Source organism: Notothenia rossii (assembly GCF_949606895.1).
Source record: "Notothenia rossii genome assembly, chromosome: 1".
In the NCBI taxonomy this organism is placed as follows: domain Eukaryota; kingdom Metazoa; phylum Chordata; class Actinopteri; order Perciformes; family Nototheniidae; genus Notothenia; species Notothenia rossii.
The window spans coordinates 9,303,735-9,321,290 of NC_136912.1; the positions used below are offsets into that span (position 1 = coordinate 9,303,735).

At 39.3% G+C, this 17,556-nt stretch overlaps 1 protein-coding gene across 2 annotated transcripts in view; it reads left to right on the top strand.

The window, feature by feature from the left end:
• The window catches only part of LOC307028277 (protein jagged-1a-like), a 35,417-nt gene that overhangs the window by 8,603 nt on the left and 9,258 nt on the right, over nt 1-17,556 (top strand). For both annotated transcript variants that reach the window (XM_079663156.1, XM_079663157.1), the window contains exons 3-15: nt 1,729-1,786; nt 7,569-7,826; nt 8,691-8,751; nt 10,608-10,738; nt 11,060-11,179; nt 11,536-11,649; nt 12,406-12,519; nt 12,779-12,892; nt 13,635-13,681; nt 14,790-14,963; nt 15,783-15,933; nt 16,517-16,681; nt 16,867-16,980. In XM_079663156.1, coding sequence (XP_079519282.1) covers nt 1,729-1,786; nt 7,569-7,826; nt 8,691-8,751; nt 10,608-10,738; nt 11,060-11,179; nt 11,536-11,649; nt 12,406-12,519; nt 12,779-12,892; nt 13,635-13,681; nt 14,790-14,963; nt 15,783-15,933; nt 16,517-16,681; nt 16,867-16,980 — 1,621 coding nt within the window. The remainder of the gene's footprint in view (nt 1-1,728; nt 1,787-7,568; nt 7,827-8,690; nt 8,752-10,607; nt 10,739-11,059; nt 11,180-11,535; nt 11,650-12,405; nt 12,520-12,778; nt 12,893-13,634; nt 13,682-14,789; nt 14,964-15,782; nt 15,934-16,516; nt 16,682-16,866; nt 16,981-17,556) is intronic.

The window sequence follows — 17,556 nt, forward strand, 5'->3', positions numbered from 1 at the left end:
TAATATTACCCGATAATATCAGCAGTGCTTGAATAATGTCCTGTTGTTTTATGAGCCAGATCGCATTCGAATTGAATTACTCAAATCCATATTTATTGCCGCAGGGAGTCTGCAACCTGCCAATCACCCAAAGGAATGTACTTCTATACTTGTGAGGACTCTCACTGGCAAATATATTGCCTTAACATATAAAGTTCACCTCAAAACTGAGTCTTAACCATAGGTCTTAACCCCCAAACAAGCCATTGAAGAAGGGAAGACCAGACATAATCTCCTCAGACTCCATGTTTAAAACTTATATGAGTCTTCTCAAAGAGCCCACAAAACACTCTCTTCCGTCTTTGTGTTTCCCTGCTCCTATTTCTGGAGTCCCTGCATTTGAATGGTGTGAATGTTGGAGGGAAAGTGTCACTAGAGAGAGCGCGAGAGAGAACTCTGCAAGCCTCAAACCACAATACAATACACACACACACACACACACACACACACACACACACACACACACACACACACACACACACACACACACACACACACACACACACACACACACACACACACACACACACACACACACACACACACACACACACACACACACACACACACACACACACACACACACACACACACACTGGCTCTGCTCTGTCTGTCATTCGATAGTGGTGAGAGCGACAGTGGCTTTAAGAGAGACAAAGAGTTTCAAAGTGGAGCCGAAATAATGGAACGCAAAACCCCAAAACACACACACACACACACACACACACACACACACACACACACTCTGTGCAGTAAAATTAGGGACTTTAGGATGTTTCAGTGACACGACTATTTAGTTTTGAGTCTTTCTCATGAAATACTTAATGTTCAGAGAAGTTGACTTCTTCTGTGTTTATTATTCAGAGACTGATCATATATTTGCTTTTCCTGAAAACTATGTTTATATTTAAATCTGAAGTCAATATTCTGTGAATGCTGAAGTCTCTTTTGAATAGACAATTTCATAACATGTACAATTGATGTGCAATTTAAGAGCAGTTGTATATACTATACTATAAGTAGGATGTTTAACAGCATAAATTATAAGAATTGTTTAATTTCTATTAAATATTTTTATTTATGATGAATAGTCTTCAAGTATCAAATCAAACTTCTTCAAATTGAATTTGTATTAAATAAAGTGTTATCGGGGGACCAATGCCAATATCCATCTTAACGGCCCGTCCACACGGCGGCGTGCGTTGAAGCTTCAACACTTCTTCCCATTCACTTTGAATGGGGTGACTGCATTGTGGTTCCATCGTTTCGCTTTGCTCGCGTTGCTCGCTTCAAAAGTTGAGAAGTTCAACTTATGAAGCTCCGACAGAAGCGTCAGCCAATCAAATCATATGCCGGTACAAGCGCTAGCCAATCAAACCGCGTGCTTGTGTCTCCGGGGCGGGAGATTCATGTGATTGGTTGTTGGTCGAGTTTCAGACACGCCCACCGGCAAGCTTCAACGCACGCCGCCGTGTGGACGCTGCGTAACAGTTTTTTGTAGGTTTGGGCATATTTCACAATTTTACGACATTAGATTTTCCAAGTTTTATCCAATAAGTATCCAACATATAAACAGAACAACTGCTAAGCTTCGAATTTTTATAAAAGTTTGTTGTTTTGAAATGATAAAACCTTCAACAAAATCGATCAAAATGTATTAATTTTCCCTCTGTCTGTCTTATTGTGCAGAGATCCTACACATTGATCGTGGAAGCCTTGGACTTCAACAACGACTCGTCCTCCGGCAGTGAGTATCTTCATCATTATCCTCTTCATCATCCTTCCTTCTTCACTCCTCTCTGCTCCACTGACACAAACATGACCTTTAACCTGAGAGCTTGAATCCATAAAGATGCCACTTCTGTGTGAAAACTAACGGACTCCAAATCGGCTTCGGTGTGTTTGTTCAAACGTTGAAAGAAAACTTCAAATGGTCATTTCACGTACAGGATAGAAAATAATATCACCTATGAAATCCTAGGCCTAGCACAGGACTTTGATTAATGTGCTTTAGGCCAACAGTGGTAGAGAATTATATATACCTGGGTGACATATTAGCAAATATATTAAATATTGAGCAGAGGCGATAACAAATTCATTTACAGTTTATTTTTGCAAGCCCCTGAATTATTAGACGCCATACTGTAATATTAACTGTCAATTTTCTGGGACTTCATTTCTTCCAGGGTGTCCACGGGGTCTTAAAAAGTGTTAAAAGTTGATAAATCAATTTAGCCAAAATTAAGGCTATTAAAAAGTATTAAACGGCATTTTCCAAGGTATTACATTTCGTAGCTTGTTTTCAATAAGTATAAATTGTCTAAAGAGGTTGTGTTCTACAGTGTGCCTGGATGTAATCATTGCGTAGGTGTGCAATGTGATTCTGTGTAGTTTATTTATGGCATCCCGTTGGATTTGACGTCATCTGAACAGGACATCGCACGCTCACTGCTTGATAGCGCGTGGAGGTCCGTTTACGCCGGTTGTTAAGCAACATCGTTATGGGGAAATGCAAGTCTGCGTCCAAATGGTTGGAAGATAAGGAGGAAGGACAATCAATACTGTATATAGTCAATGTGAGGTAAAGTGTGTCGCCAGTAACCGGTTAGAACTCCAAGTGGCGTTGAGGTCTTAAAATGTAGGAAAAGGGTCTTAAAAAAGGTCTTAAAAGGGATTACATTTGACTTCAGGATTCCTGCATATACATACCCTGGATTCCCATATTTAGTTTCTGTACTCGGATGTTCGAAAATCCAGTGTAGGTAAACTAGAATGAGTATGCTGTAACAGTCTAAAAAATACGTAAAACAAACAAACCAAAAGGGCTAACAGAATGAACGTGTTACATTAATTAATTCTCTGTATCAACAGTTATGAGGAACCTTTCTGGTGTTTTTCAGGTGATTTGTGACATAACAACAAACAAGGCTGAGTTTACCAACTGTTGCCAACCCAGTTACTGAAACAAAAACATCAGATAATATGTATGTACAGAGGGATTTATGTTATTTTGAAAGCCAGCACATCAAACTTGTCAGAACATGGTTGATTAAATAAGAGTCTAATTAAACCACACAGAAGAAATTACATAACTATTATTAAATGTTCTGCCTGATCCAGAAACATTATTACTTCATTTGATTAACCCTTCGCATACTTCTGTTGCCTTTTCTTGTTTATCAAAGTGCTTAACTCCCCCTACATTTTTACAACGGCCTTTTAGAGTTGTTTACATGAGTCCCATTCAGAAAAGTGTTTGTAAAGAGTGTGTAAGGAGGGTGTAAAGTTGGCATCTTCAGCTGGAGCGTGTGTTTATCACCCGGCCGGCAGCGAGGCGGTTTGAGCGTTGGGTGTTGGCTCAGTGCTGTATTTGGCGTCCCTCAGGGAACCATTATAGGCCCGGTGTGAAGTCGGCTGACCTCGGCAAAAGGTGGTCTTCAGTGCCTACAATGAGTAACGGGGGGTGTGTGGCGAGTCCGGTTCATTCGAGTATTATTTATATGGGATTTGATCAAGATCACAAAATAAAACACTTCCAATAAGTTGTTTCTTGTGAATATCCACACAGGAGTGATTTAAAAAAAGCTGTCGCTCGCTATCATGTAGAAAAGTACAAATTCAATTCAAAATGATCATGAGAGAAAGAAGAGAATGTCATACTACACATAATATTATTATTTTTTAATATATAGTTGAAAATGTATTTATCCTTTCATATGCAGGGGAACCCTGTCAATCACGATTAGCTTTTTTCAAAATTGGTTTTATTGTTAGTTTTTTACTAAAAAGGATTTTAACTAAAAAAAGAAGAGTCCCATTTGTGATGCAATCAAAAATATTAGAAAGCGATATCTAAGACAGTAGGTCTTAAGGTCATTTGTTAGGGTCAATAGTTTAAAGCATTTTGATCAATGATGTTGGCAATCGCAATTATTTTAACCACAGCAATCATGATATGAATTGCTTACATCATCCCATTCGTAGCTGTCTTTCACACAATTTACAGTTAGAGTTAATACGATGCAATTTCTTTCATTAAGTTAAACATGCTGATGGATACTTTGATTCGATTGGATGTAGTTTATCTAGAAGCCTTCAGCAGTCAAACGGAGCTGAAAGGTTGAAGCTGAAACTGCTTTAAAGCCAAAAGAGGACAAAACAAATATTGACCCTCTCAGTTTAGCATCAACAAGCTAAGTGCCCTCGACGCGCGGTCGGTAACAAACGCCTGAACCACTCTGTAACTGAGCTGCAGGAACCCTTCTGATCACTTCCTGCTCAGAAACAAACAGCAGACGCAGTTAGAGACTAGCTGGTGAACATAGTGGAGCTCTTAGCAACCAAAAGGCCCGATATTTCCCTCAGGAGTTGAAAACACAGCAAAAACAGAGTGGATGTTGGATTTACATTCACAAAATATACAGCTCCTAATGAATGATCATGATGTTCTGTAACTTGTGGATGTGAAAGTACGCAACTGTTTGCTAACAAGTTTGCCAAAACTACTTATAAGGTGAGTGTTGTATTTGCAACCTGACATTTAGTGGCCAATGAATTCATGAATGAAACCTTAATATTCAAGAGTGAGGTAAAACGATGTCCAGACATTAACCAGTTCAAGAGGAAATACAGAGACATTATTTTCACGAGGTACAGGGATGGGGAAGGTGTTTGACTGTGTATGTGTGAGTATGTATGTATGTGTGCATATATGTATATCAGTGTATGTATGTGTATGTATATATGTCAATCAACAGGTAAAGCAGATTAATAATATCAATAATAATGCATATAATGCTATTGAATGTATATTTCTTCTGATTTTGAAATCTCAATAAAAACTGTTAAAAAAAAAAAAATAAAAAAAAATGCATTTTATAGATTATAAATAAATCATTTAGGGACAAGGGGGTGAGATTAGATAAGTTACACTTCTTCTCACTCCTTTTCGAACACTAGATGTGGGACCGTTTATGTTGCTAATGCTGTTGTTGTTGTAAATGTCATTTTTTGTTTTGATTTCTCTTACATGACTATGCACTGCAACATTTGTTTTGTAATTATTTATTTTATTTGTTCGAAATAAATCAATCAATCAATCAAATCAATCAATCAGGCAGATAATAGAGGGCTTCATTTGCTTTTTCAATGCACGCAAAAGTTGAAATCAGAGCTTCAACATTTGGGGGAAAATAAATAATTTCCATTATTTTAAGTAATATTGCAATTGTATATGATTTGTGATATTAAAGGGAATGACCATAACTCACTTTATCACTGAAAAATATACTTAAATGTATTTTTTTATGAAGCAAACAAGTCTTGAGAATACCGTTTGTAGGCCAGGACTCTTGCAACAACAACACAAAACTTAATTTTTCACTCATTTTGCTGCTGTCAATTATCACGCCTTCTGAGATTTGGATATTGCCCTAGTCCATAATGCGTTTCGGAACTAGTTTAAATCAGTTTATTTTCCACTGAAACTGGTCGAAGTGAACCCAATCTCAAGGCCTCAGATTCTCAGTCATCAGTTCCTTCAGAAACGACTGCAGGACATTTTCAACAGGTTTTTTCTTCAGTCCAGGTTTGACTGAGTTGCAGATCTCAGGCAGGTGTTGGTTTGACAGCTCGGCCGGTATTCCTCGATAAAGTGCCAGGTTTAAATATTTGCTCAAATATTCCCCAACGGAATGGATCCAGTCTTTTTTGAGGTTGACCATTTTTCAAATCTGCTACCTGTGTGCCATTTTTAGCACATGTTTTATTCCCCATCGTGATGTGAAGTGTCACAGTTTGCTTACAGAGGTTTCAACAGTCTCTTTTCGGCCGTTTCAGTCCTGATGCTCTTCGGTTAAACAGACGCCGTCACCTCGGCCCGACCACACTTTCCACCCCGCTGGTGAAATACCACAGAGCGGCTCAGCATTTTCAAACTCTCTGGACATTTATTACAGCAGACAGAATCCTCCTGCAGCTGCAAGTACCACCGTCCTCACAAACCAGGACTGTTTGCGTTTGTGCAGCTGCTCAAATACTGTCAGGCTGAAGACAATTTACAGCTCGAGTTATTACGATGTGAAGCGATACAAATTATTTCTTACATTACAGCAGCTTCAGTTGCAATATCAACAAATACAAACAAAAGAAGCAATTTAATATGTCTCTGTTTTCGATTATAACTATGGATTTTTTATTATATCTTGTATTTATATTTTGACCTAAAGGAGAACTTTACCTGAGCGCCTAATGTTTGAAATCAGAATATTATTGCAGGAGTATTTTATTACAAAATGACAACTGTAATCGTTTGCAACATCTTCTGAAAAGCAATAAGTTAGCATTTCAAACTCAAACACTTCTTGTGCCTGCTGAGCCTTAAAAACAAAAGTGATTTGTCTTTTTTTGCGAGTATATTCTAGGGCTGCACGATTTGGGGAAATAATCGAATTGCGATTTCTCTGACAGATATTGCGATTCGATTTGCGATATTTGTTTTTAAGCGACCCAACGGAAGTTTATTGTGAAATGCGGCCATATCTCCGGCTAGGAAGGTCGCATCAACATGCTCCCGTCTCTAGCACCCCCGCAGCCCGAGCTACGAGTGAAAGAACTAAACTTACATGAAACTTCCGTTGGGTTGCTTTAAAGTCAAGCTTCAGTTTCAGATTCACCCTGTAATAGAAACATGTGATGGAGCATTACTAACCTGACTCAGACGGTTTGTTTCACCAAACCATCTAGGAGAGCTCCATTGGAAGCCATTTGGAAAGGGCAGGCACTTTCAATAATACTTGGCAGGTGATTGGATCAATCTGTCTATCACCTTCTATCATGGGCCACTTCTGATTGGTTAACAATGGCTGGTACATGTGGAGCACAGCACTTGTGATTGGTGTGGAGGACTGACACACAAGAAGAACCAAAAAAAAACTAAAAGAAATAGCAGGCTTTGCCATTTGATAATTGCATCATTTAAAATCGCGATTTCGATTTAAAATCGATTAATCGTTCAGCCCTAGCACAGTATATACTAGTTTGTCTTTAAAACACAATTAAATGTGCCTTCTGACTGATATTATCTTATTACATTTGTTTCGACATGTGTGTGTATATATATATATATATATATATATATATATATATATATATATATATATATATATATATATATATATATATATATACACACACGTCGCAGCACATTATCCCTTACTTATATCACAGCTAAGGGGCGTGGTTCGGCCCAAGCGGAGGGTCGACAACCCCCTTAGCTGTGATATAATGAGCATATACCACGGCCTGTCGTGGGCTATTGCTTAAATATATATCTTATTGCTTATAGACTCTTATTTCACTATTTTTTGTATTTACTTGCACTTTCTTCTTTGTTTTGTGTTGCACTGTTGGAGGAGCCGGTGACCTAAGAATGTCATCGACATATCTACACTGTAGCTAGCTACTGTGCTTACTTTGACAATAAGGCCTTGAATCTTTGATCTTTAATATGAATTCCTCTTCGTCCACAGATGTCGGTGGGGCGATGATTGAGAAAGCCGTCCACTCGGGGATGATCAACCCGAGCCGGCAGTGGCAGAGTCTGCAGCACACCGGCCCCGTGGCTCAGTTCCACTTCCAGGTCCGCCTCAGCTGCGACGAGCACTACTACGGCTTCGGCTGCAACAAGTTCTGCCGCCCGCGGGACGACTTCTTCGGACACTACGAGTGCGACCACAACGGGAACAAGACGTGTCTGGACGGCTGGGCCGGACCAGACTGCAACACTGGTGAGTTATCAGTGGGTTTTATTGATGTATGGAAACTTTAGAGGGGATTCTTCCTTGTTTCAGACCATTACACATTTTGATAGTGTGTTGAATTAGCATTATCCCCATTTTATTGTACCTTTTTAATTATTCTTTCTATGTCTTTTACTGGTAACTGTATTCTGTGTGATATCAATGTTCTGTGAAATGACTAAGTGAAGCACCTTGACCTGCACTTATTGTATGAAAGGTGCTCTACAAATAAAGATTATTATTAAATACAAGATTTTATATCAAATCAGAGCAGTTTTTAAATGTTTCCTTCCAGGCGGACATCTTTTCATATGTTTATTTCAAAATACACTTTAAGATTATTTAAAAACTTTCCTTGAACTTTCAGCCCCTTGAGAAAGAAAAAACATTTGGTGGGAAAACAGTCAGGAAAACAGAACAATGTGATGCTTTGACAACTGTAGATATCAAGAATCTCTTGAAAGGGAATCATACTTTAAGATATTTGATATTTCTGTACCTCTGCCAAAGATAAGTCTTCTTTAACTCAGGCATCTGTTTTGAACAAGACTGGAGTTGTCCCTCTGTGGCTCCATCTTGGACTAAAATGTCTGTTTAATCAGGGGACTGTTTCTCTAACTCAAATGTATTTTAAATGAAGTACCTGATTAAGTTATGGATGTTTTTAAAAGGAACGATGGTATCCCAATTCATTCCTTCGTAAGTTGTTTACTGGGGGCCAACAAATCTCATACTGAGAACAGACTGAATTCCTGTTTGCTCCCTTGAGACGTTAATTGAATCAAATGAATGTTCTTTTTGCTGAGTTCATGTTTGCTCATGGTTTCTTTTTGCTTCTCTTTCTCACGACAGCGATCTGCAGACAGGGCTGCAGCACAGAGCACGGATCCTGCAAAGTTCCTGGAGAGTGCAAGTAAGAAACAACACACACACACACACACACACACACACACACACACACACACACACACACACACACACACACACACACACACACACACACACACACACACACACACACACACACACACACACACACACACACACACACACACACACACACACACACACACACACACACAGCAACAACTTGTCTGGCTTGTTGTCTGTAGTTGAAAGTGAATGTAGATGTAAAGATGGTAGAGGTGAGATACAGAGAGGTATGACATGCAACAGGATAAAACTCGGAGATGCTTTTACGCACAATCGTTCTATTATTGCATTTCTGGTTTTTACATTTAATTTAAATCTCCGTATTTTTCCAAAATGTTACCTTTAATTATCCAGGAAAGCCACAGTTAGATACATAAAAAAGCTCTTTAGGAAGTGTTACAGCCTGGAAATATAAACACTGAAATGAGCAACATGCAACAGTATGATCACAACGTGAAGCACAAAGTCTAAATAAACGTGAAAAAATGTATAAAAGTCACATTGAATAATCATAGGAAAAAATCAGGAATGTGTTGAAATGTAATTCTAAAAGTAGTTTATTACTGTGGTATCAATGTTGTGACTCAAGTACAGGATCTAAACACTTCTTACACCACAGTTTTTTTCTGACTAATGAAAAATAAAACAATCTTTCGCATAAATCTCCACCAAGAGTCGTTCTGATACCTTGTAAACCAAATGTACACATGCTGATAAAGCACTATTTTTTTCATTGATACACAAGAAATGTATGTGTTATACGAAAAGATAATCAACCAGTGACTATATCAAACTAATGTATATCAGATCCGGCGCCGTGGGGCCCTCCCATTTGACATTCCTGCCCCCCCCCAATAAACACGTTTTTATTATTTATAAAAATGTTAGAGGATATTAGGTCCACCCCCAAATTATAAAAAATAGCACTTTACACCTATATGCCGTGAGCTGATTATCGAGCATTCATTGTAACGGCCCGTCCACACAGCAGCTTTGAAAAAATCTTGAAAATCTTGGATGTGGGCGTGTCTGAAAACTTGGGGATTTTTTGCGAGCAACGCGACCAACAACCAATCACATGAATCTCCCGCCCCGACATACAAAGCAATAGCAATGTTTAAACGAAGTAAACTGGATATAAACTCCCCAAACAGGCGAAAACCCACCAGTTTCACCCACTGTCTCTGCCACCTCCCTCCATGCCTGGTTCCTCCGGTTTGTATCCCGGTAAATAGTTCTGGTCGTAAAGAACCAGGTGATTTGCTACCGTAATTTCTCGTTTGGAATATGAGGAAATGAACTGCGGTACGTCTCTCCCAGCTTACACGCGGTTTGATTGGCTAGCGCTTGTACTGTCAGATTTGCATAAACGGGATTTGATTGGCTGACGCTTCCACCTCAGCTTCAAAAGTTGAACATTGCTCAACTTTTGAATCCTGAAAATCCTGGAAATCTTCGCTTTGCTTCCCCACAATGCAGTTGGGCGAAAAGCGAGGCAAAGTGACGTCACCCCATTCAAAGTGAATGGGCAGAGAAGATTTTTTTTAAAGCTGCTGTGTGGACGGGCCCTAACAGTCGCGGGTGTACTGTGTATGTGCGTGTGGGGTTTGTTGCAGTAGAAAATTCCACTGTAGAGCCCGGTGCATTAATGGGAAACCCTAAATGTTTGAGCACCCTCTATGAAACGTCAAGCTACCCCACAGCCCCCCCCCCAAAAAAAAATCTCTGGCGTCGACACTGGCACATGGCTGTTTTGTGTGCCCTCCCATGAAAACATATGCTCTCTCTGTAGATTTGTTCTGTCGTCTGATGTATATTATTGTGTGTGTGTCTCAGGTGTCTGTACGGCTGGCAGGGGGATTACTGCGACCAGTGCATCCCTCACCCCGGCTGTGTGTACGGCAGCTGTATGGAGCCCTGGCAGTGTCTCTGTGACACCAACTATGGAGGACAGCTCTGTGACAAAGGTACACACACACACACACACACACACACACACACACACACACACACACACACACACACACACACACACACACACACACACACTGTTAAGTCTTTAGAGAACTTCTCTCAAAGTAGCTTTTACATTTTCCTGGGGATTTCTGTCCATATTAAGAAGAACATGTGTCTACACCGGAATAGAACTAGAGCTGCACAATATGAAGTAAATGTGTTATGCCGTGTCTTAATAAACTATTAAAGATTATATCCAGAGATAAAAAAGGGATTATTATGTGAACTTCTGTTGCTCATTACACAGATAAATAATGTATTTTGTTGTGCAGATCTGAACACGTGTGCGACGCTGCAGCCGTGTTCAAACGGAGGAACCTGCAGCAACACGGGACCGGACAAATACCACTGCTCCTGCCCCGAGGGCCTCTCTGGGGTCAGCTGTGAGAGAGGTGAGAGGAGGCAGTCCATGATGCAGTTTAAAGAGGGTTCAGCCCATTCTGTGTTTAATAAGAGCTTCATTTGATTTAGAAAGGCTCTCAAGGTCGCCGTACAAAGTACACAGAACAAAAGTCCAAAAAACACAATAAAATATTCAATCAATAAAAACAGAAAAGCAGAGGATGTGTGATGTGATCAGGGTTTATAAAAATCTGAGAGGGAAAAATAGATTTACAAGATAAAAAGTTAGTTTGATTTCCATATTGGATCACACTCCGGCCCTTCAAAGGATATCCGATTGTTGTTAATGTCCATAAATCCAGTTAAAAGTCAAAGAAAAATAACGCTTCTTCCCCTCCTGTCTCAGCGGACCACGCCTGTCTGTCTAACCCCTGCCTGGGGGGGGGGAGCTGTGTGGAGACGAGTCAGGGCTTCGAGTGCCGCTGCTCCTCCGGCTGGACCGGACCCTCCTGCTCCATCAGTAAGACCTCTTTACACCTTTAAAGGTCACCTATTGTGCAAAATCCTCTTCTTCATGTCTCTTCTACATCAACATGTGTCCCCTCTGTGGAAAGAGACTCTGAAAGTTTCAGGAACAAAGATTCTCTCTCTTTTTATCCTGATCCATTTATATAAAAACCTGTCTGAAAATGAGCTGATCAGACTTTGGCCACTTTATGATGTCATAACGATGTGTTGGCTTGTGTAACCATTAGCCAATCAGCAACCAAGGTAACCCCCCTCCCCCCCCCCACATTATCACCTGAACCTCCTCCTAGAGCACCATTTTGTTCTTTGTAACCAAATCTCTCTCAGAGGGGCGTGGGGAGGGGCTCCTTATTTTCATCTAAAGTAACAGACAGAGAATCAGCACTTTTGAAACAGGGCTGAAACAGAGGGGATTATGGGTAATGCTGCAATTATCTGTTTGGTATTTGCAGCCAAACACTTCAGAGACATGTTCTGGATATATCTGAGACCTATAACATATTGATGAAAAACAGTATAATAGGGGACCTTTAATATAAGATAAGAATTACTTTATTAATCCCAATTTGGGAAATGTTTGCATTGCAGCAGAATAAAAAGATATGGCATTCGACAATAAAAATTAAAAGACTAGAAATAAATATTCCAAAATGTAAACATCTCAATCGAAATAATAAAGTCCTTCCCCAGATCCTTTTCAACCCTCCAGGGACGCTGTATGAACTCTTTCCTGTTCTGTGTGTCTCAGATGTGGACGAGTGTGTGTGGAGCCCCTGCAGTCATGGAGGCACCTGTCAGGACCTGATCAACGGGTTCAAGTGCACCTGTCCGGCTCAGTGGAGCGGGAAGACCTGCCTCATCGGTGAGGCTGCAACCAGCGACTTTTTAACATTATCAATTCATCTGCAGATCATTTTCTCCATTGATAGTAGCTGTTTGATCTATAATGTCATACATATCCATCCATCAATGTGGATCAATGAGTGATGCTGTGATTTACCTGTTCCACATTTGATCACAAGTGAACACTCTTGGTCACGACGGTCTAAATTGTCTGGACTACAACAGATAAAGGTTTCAAACGTTATATTGTATTCTGTTGTGGATTCTTTTGGTTTTAGATGCAAACGAGTGTGACGACAACCCCTGCGTCAACGCCCACTCCTGCAGGAATCTGATTGGAGGGTATTTCTGCGAATGCCTCCCAGGTTGGACGGGAAAGAACTGTGACACCAGTGAGTAAATGCTAAATAATAATCAGTGTAATGAGGAGGAGATGGGAACAGAACTCACAGAAGCAATAACAATAATATGTATTCCTATGGGAACAAAAAGTTTTTGTTTTGAGACTTAAGTGTGTTTGTTCTTTGCTCCAAAAAGAAATTCTTTGATGCGACTCTTGGTCTTTCCCAGCTCTGATGTTGTTTACTTTGCTTAATCTAGCCGATCTGTCAGATAACTTGTAATACCTGAATCATAAGATGGACTCCTTATCTATCCAATGCTCAAATGTTACAAAAGGGTTAATGGCTCAGGAGTAAAAATCAACACAACCTGAGCTTCACTTTTGAGTTTTCTTACTGTTTGTACATGTTTAAAGCCTATGATAACTGTTCCTTCAACAAGCTGAACAACACTTTAACTTCAACAAAAGATCACTTAAAACAACATTAGAAGTTTTGTTGGAGTCAGATGTGGTTTTCTAAATCTGAGCTTTGTACACAAGAAGATACAAAAGATTTTATCCCTGCTTCTTAGTGATTTGACTCTTTTCTGACCCTAAGCTAAACAATTAGCTCTAAAATATATACAAATGTTTGACGGAGGAAGTGAACAGCAGGTAGTTTTGTCTCCAGGTACAGTAGAAGCGCAACAACACCAAACCTCAAAACAAACATCTATCTGATGGGAAACCGTTTTTTTTGTTTGTTTTCTTAAAGTTTGTATTACAAAAGCTCATAAAACTTGTTTCTGCAGATATCAACGACTGCCAAGGTCAGTGTCAGAACGGAGCCACGTGCAAGGTGAGCTGATACACACACACACACACACACACACACACACACACACACACACACACACACACACACACACACACACACACACACACACACACACACACACACACACACACACACACAGTGTCTTCACCAGCGCTGTAGACATTAAATGCTGAGTCATGCATGTAGGACAGAGACGTGTGTGTGTGTGTGTGTGTGTGTGTGTGTCCATGACAACAGCAGATCGGATTTCTCCAAACTTTCTAATTTCCCAGCGGAAGATAAACACCGTGTTCTCGTTCTTTTGAAACGCTGATTGTTCTTTTTTTTTCTGCCATTCTTCCTCTCACAATGGTTTATTGTTTACTGATTGGAGGCCGATTATATTTCCTCTGCAGCTTTATCTGTCAGTGTTCCTGTTCCTCACACACCGAGCTGTTTGATTTATGGTTCAGTGGCTCAAAGGGAAAGCATTTTTTTTTTTATTAAGATGGTATGGCTAAATCAAAAGTACAAACCACAATGTCTGTGCGCTGTATTAGCATTTTAAGATTCATTCATTTAAAGAAATACTCCTCCTGACTTTCTTATGATTGCTGCTTATTTTTTGTGTGTAGCTAAAGGCTAAATAAATAAGCTGTTATTTGTTGAATCACGCATTAAAGATACGGTTGGATTCAAACTGGTAACTGGACGTTGATTGTGATGAATTTCTTGCAAGCTGATATTTATCACAATGACCTCAAATCAGTGGTTGCCTGGCAGGAAGAAAATCCATCTATTAGGACGACTTCATGCATGCTCAAATATGCACTTGAATCTCTAATTGTACCTTCTTACTAGTGTTTTTACTGCTACAGTATTTAAGGTACTAAAGAATATTTATTGACACATGCGCCATTTGATAAATGTTCAAAGTCTTTGGCGATTAGACCCCGATCCTGATATCTTATATCTTAAGGCTGCTTCTTCTTTTAAATGTTTGTTCTATACATATTTCACGACAGCCTGTATTCTGGTGTTTCCTCTACATGCCTGTCAGGAGAAGCAATGACATTAAAATTTCTCTCACATAACTGGGAAATGTTAATATTAATTTATAAATACTAACAGAACTTTCTCTCTCTGCCAGGACCTGGTGAACGGGTTTCAGTGTGTGTGCGCTCCCGGTTTCGGGGGTGAACGTTGTGAGACGGACGTGGACGAGTGCGCCAGTGAACCGTGTCTCAAAGGCGGCCGTTGCCATGACGAAGTTAACGGCTTCCACTGCCTCTGTCCACCCGGTTCCTCTGGGAGTCGCTGTCAGGTGAGCTGTTGCTAAGATACAGGGAGTTTGCCATAAATATTTTTCAGACAAAGGGTTGATCATTTTTCTTCCTCTTTTGTAACTTCTGTTCTGATTTTGACCAGCATCCATATCATAAACCATTTAAAGATACATTTAATATACATACAACTTTACAACCTGCTTAGTTGAGAGCTCATTAATTTAAACTGGGAAAGAAATGAATTTTCAAATCTTAAAAATGTTGGAATCACAAACAAAAATAAATGAAATTGAATGCATATAATTAAGTTTTTGCACAGACAGTGAAATCATATCGTCTGTCTCTGTCAACGTGACAAGTATAACTCAATTGTTTATGAAAAACAAAAATGAAATTTGCCATAAAAGTCAGATTGTAATTGAAAAGTCATTGGGTAGTTTATAAGAGAAAGTGAAGTCATGTCGTTTTTAATAGTATAAGGAAAGTCTTAAGAAAGCCATGCCATAGTATGCCATCAAAGTTTAATAAAACAATGTAATGTTCCCTGTTGCAAGTTAAATTAAGTTCTTCTTGTATTAAAAAAAACATACTTTAGTTTGCCATTCAAGAAGTCATTAAAATGCTTTAGTCAAATATGTCATAAAAAGGGTTCCAGAAAGGTTTTTATATTACTCTGTCGAGAAAATGATCAGAATGTATTCATCGTTATTGTTATTATTTGAAGTGTTATATACTGTAAGTGGTTTGTTGTCGTTCTGTATGAGGTCTCCATTGATGTGTGTATTGTGCAGCCGTCATGGAAACGGTAAAATGCTGAGTGTCGTTTTTCACTTTTCTGAATCGTCCTCTCTCCACAGTTGGATATCGATTACTGCCTCCACAGCCCGTGTCAAAACGGCGGCGAGTGTTTCAACCTAGGGAGCGAGTACGTCTGTGAATGTCCCGAAGACTTCGAGGGGAAGAACTGCTCGCGGCTGAAGGACCACTGCCGCACCACGCCCTGCAAAGGTAGACACTTGTTAATATTGACCACTGCTATTATACTATAGTATGATCTTTTTGGGGGATGCCTTTTAATGATCTTTTGCAACAAACGTGCAAATATAAATTGAATTTATATCATTTTTGATGACGTATTACACTAATACTGTTTTATGGCACTAGATTCAATTAAATCATTTTAAGTAATGCTATAATATAAAGTATATTTTACATTAGTTTGTTTTACATTAATGACATACACACTTTTATTACTTATTAATCGTATACATACTAATTAATACTTTTTATGACCGACTACACTTTATTTTAATCCGCAGATTATTAATACAAAATATAATTATAACTAATAAACTATGATATATTATTAAATGCTAAACTATGATATATTATTAAATGCTATAATATAAGTTTTTTTTACATTAATGACATACTACACTTTTAATACTTACTAATTGTATACATAATTATAAATACTTTTAATGACGTACTACACTATATTTGTACTCTTTTATTTACCTTAAAGGATGATATATTATTATAGGTTAAGACGGCACGTTAAAAACCAATATCTCCTCCTCATCTCCCTCAGTGATTGACAGCTGCACAGTTGCCGTGGCGTCCAACAGCACGCCGGGCGGGGTGCGTTTGATTTCGTCCAACGTGTGCGGGCCCCACGGTCGCTGTCGGAGTCACGCCGGCGGACAGTTCAGCTGCACGTGTGAGGAGGGGTTCACCGGGACGTACTGCCACGAGAGTGAGTACATTCATACTCATCATGTTCTGAAGAAGACCAATAGATAACATTCATTACAAAAAACTGCAACTTTCCATAATACACTTTATTATAATTGATTTGTTCCCATTGAAGAGCTTAATTTAACTTCAGGGCTTTATCTAAATTAATAATAATAATGTAATGTGTCCTTCTCTGTGTGTCAGATATCAATGACTGTGAGCTGGCCCCCTGTGTGAACGGAGGGACCTGCATCGATAAAGTCAGTCAGTATCTCTGCATCTGTGCAGACGGCTGGGACGGACCCACCTGCCACAACAGTGAGTCCTCCTCTTCCTCCTCTTCTTCATCCTCCTCCTCTTCCTCCTCCTTCTCCTCCTCTTCCTCCTCAACATAGCAGGTGGACACACACTGTAGTGGAGTACAAATACTTCATTACTGTACTTAGGTACATTTTTCTGGTATCACTACTTTACTCCACTACTTATTTTTCTGACGACTTTTTACTTTGACTTCTTACATTTTGAACCCAAATACCTGAACTTTCTACTTCTCTCATTTTCCAAACAGGCTGGTTCCTTTAGTTTGAATGTGTGTTTGGTGGCCTGATCATTATTATTTAGAGTCATTGCGAACCTATTGATTTGAACACGATCCGTGTATCCATCATTTCCTGGTCTTCTCTAAAGAAGAGGGACCAATGAAAACGTTGTCATGTTGCCGTTGGTCACCATGGAAACATTCATTAGCTAACAATGACATTATTGTTCTATTAATATAAAGGGAGGTCAGGTACTCTTTAAAACAGCTGCTAGTTATGGGTACTTTTTACTGAAGTACATTTCAAAGCCCATACTTCTTTGCTTTTACTTGAGTAAAGAAGTTTAGTCAGTACT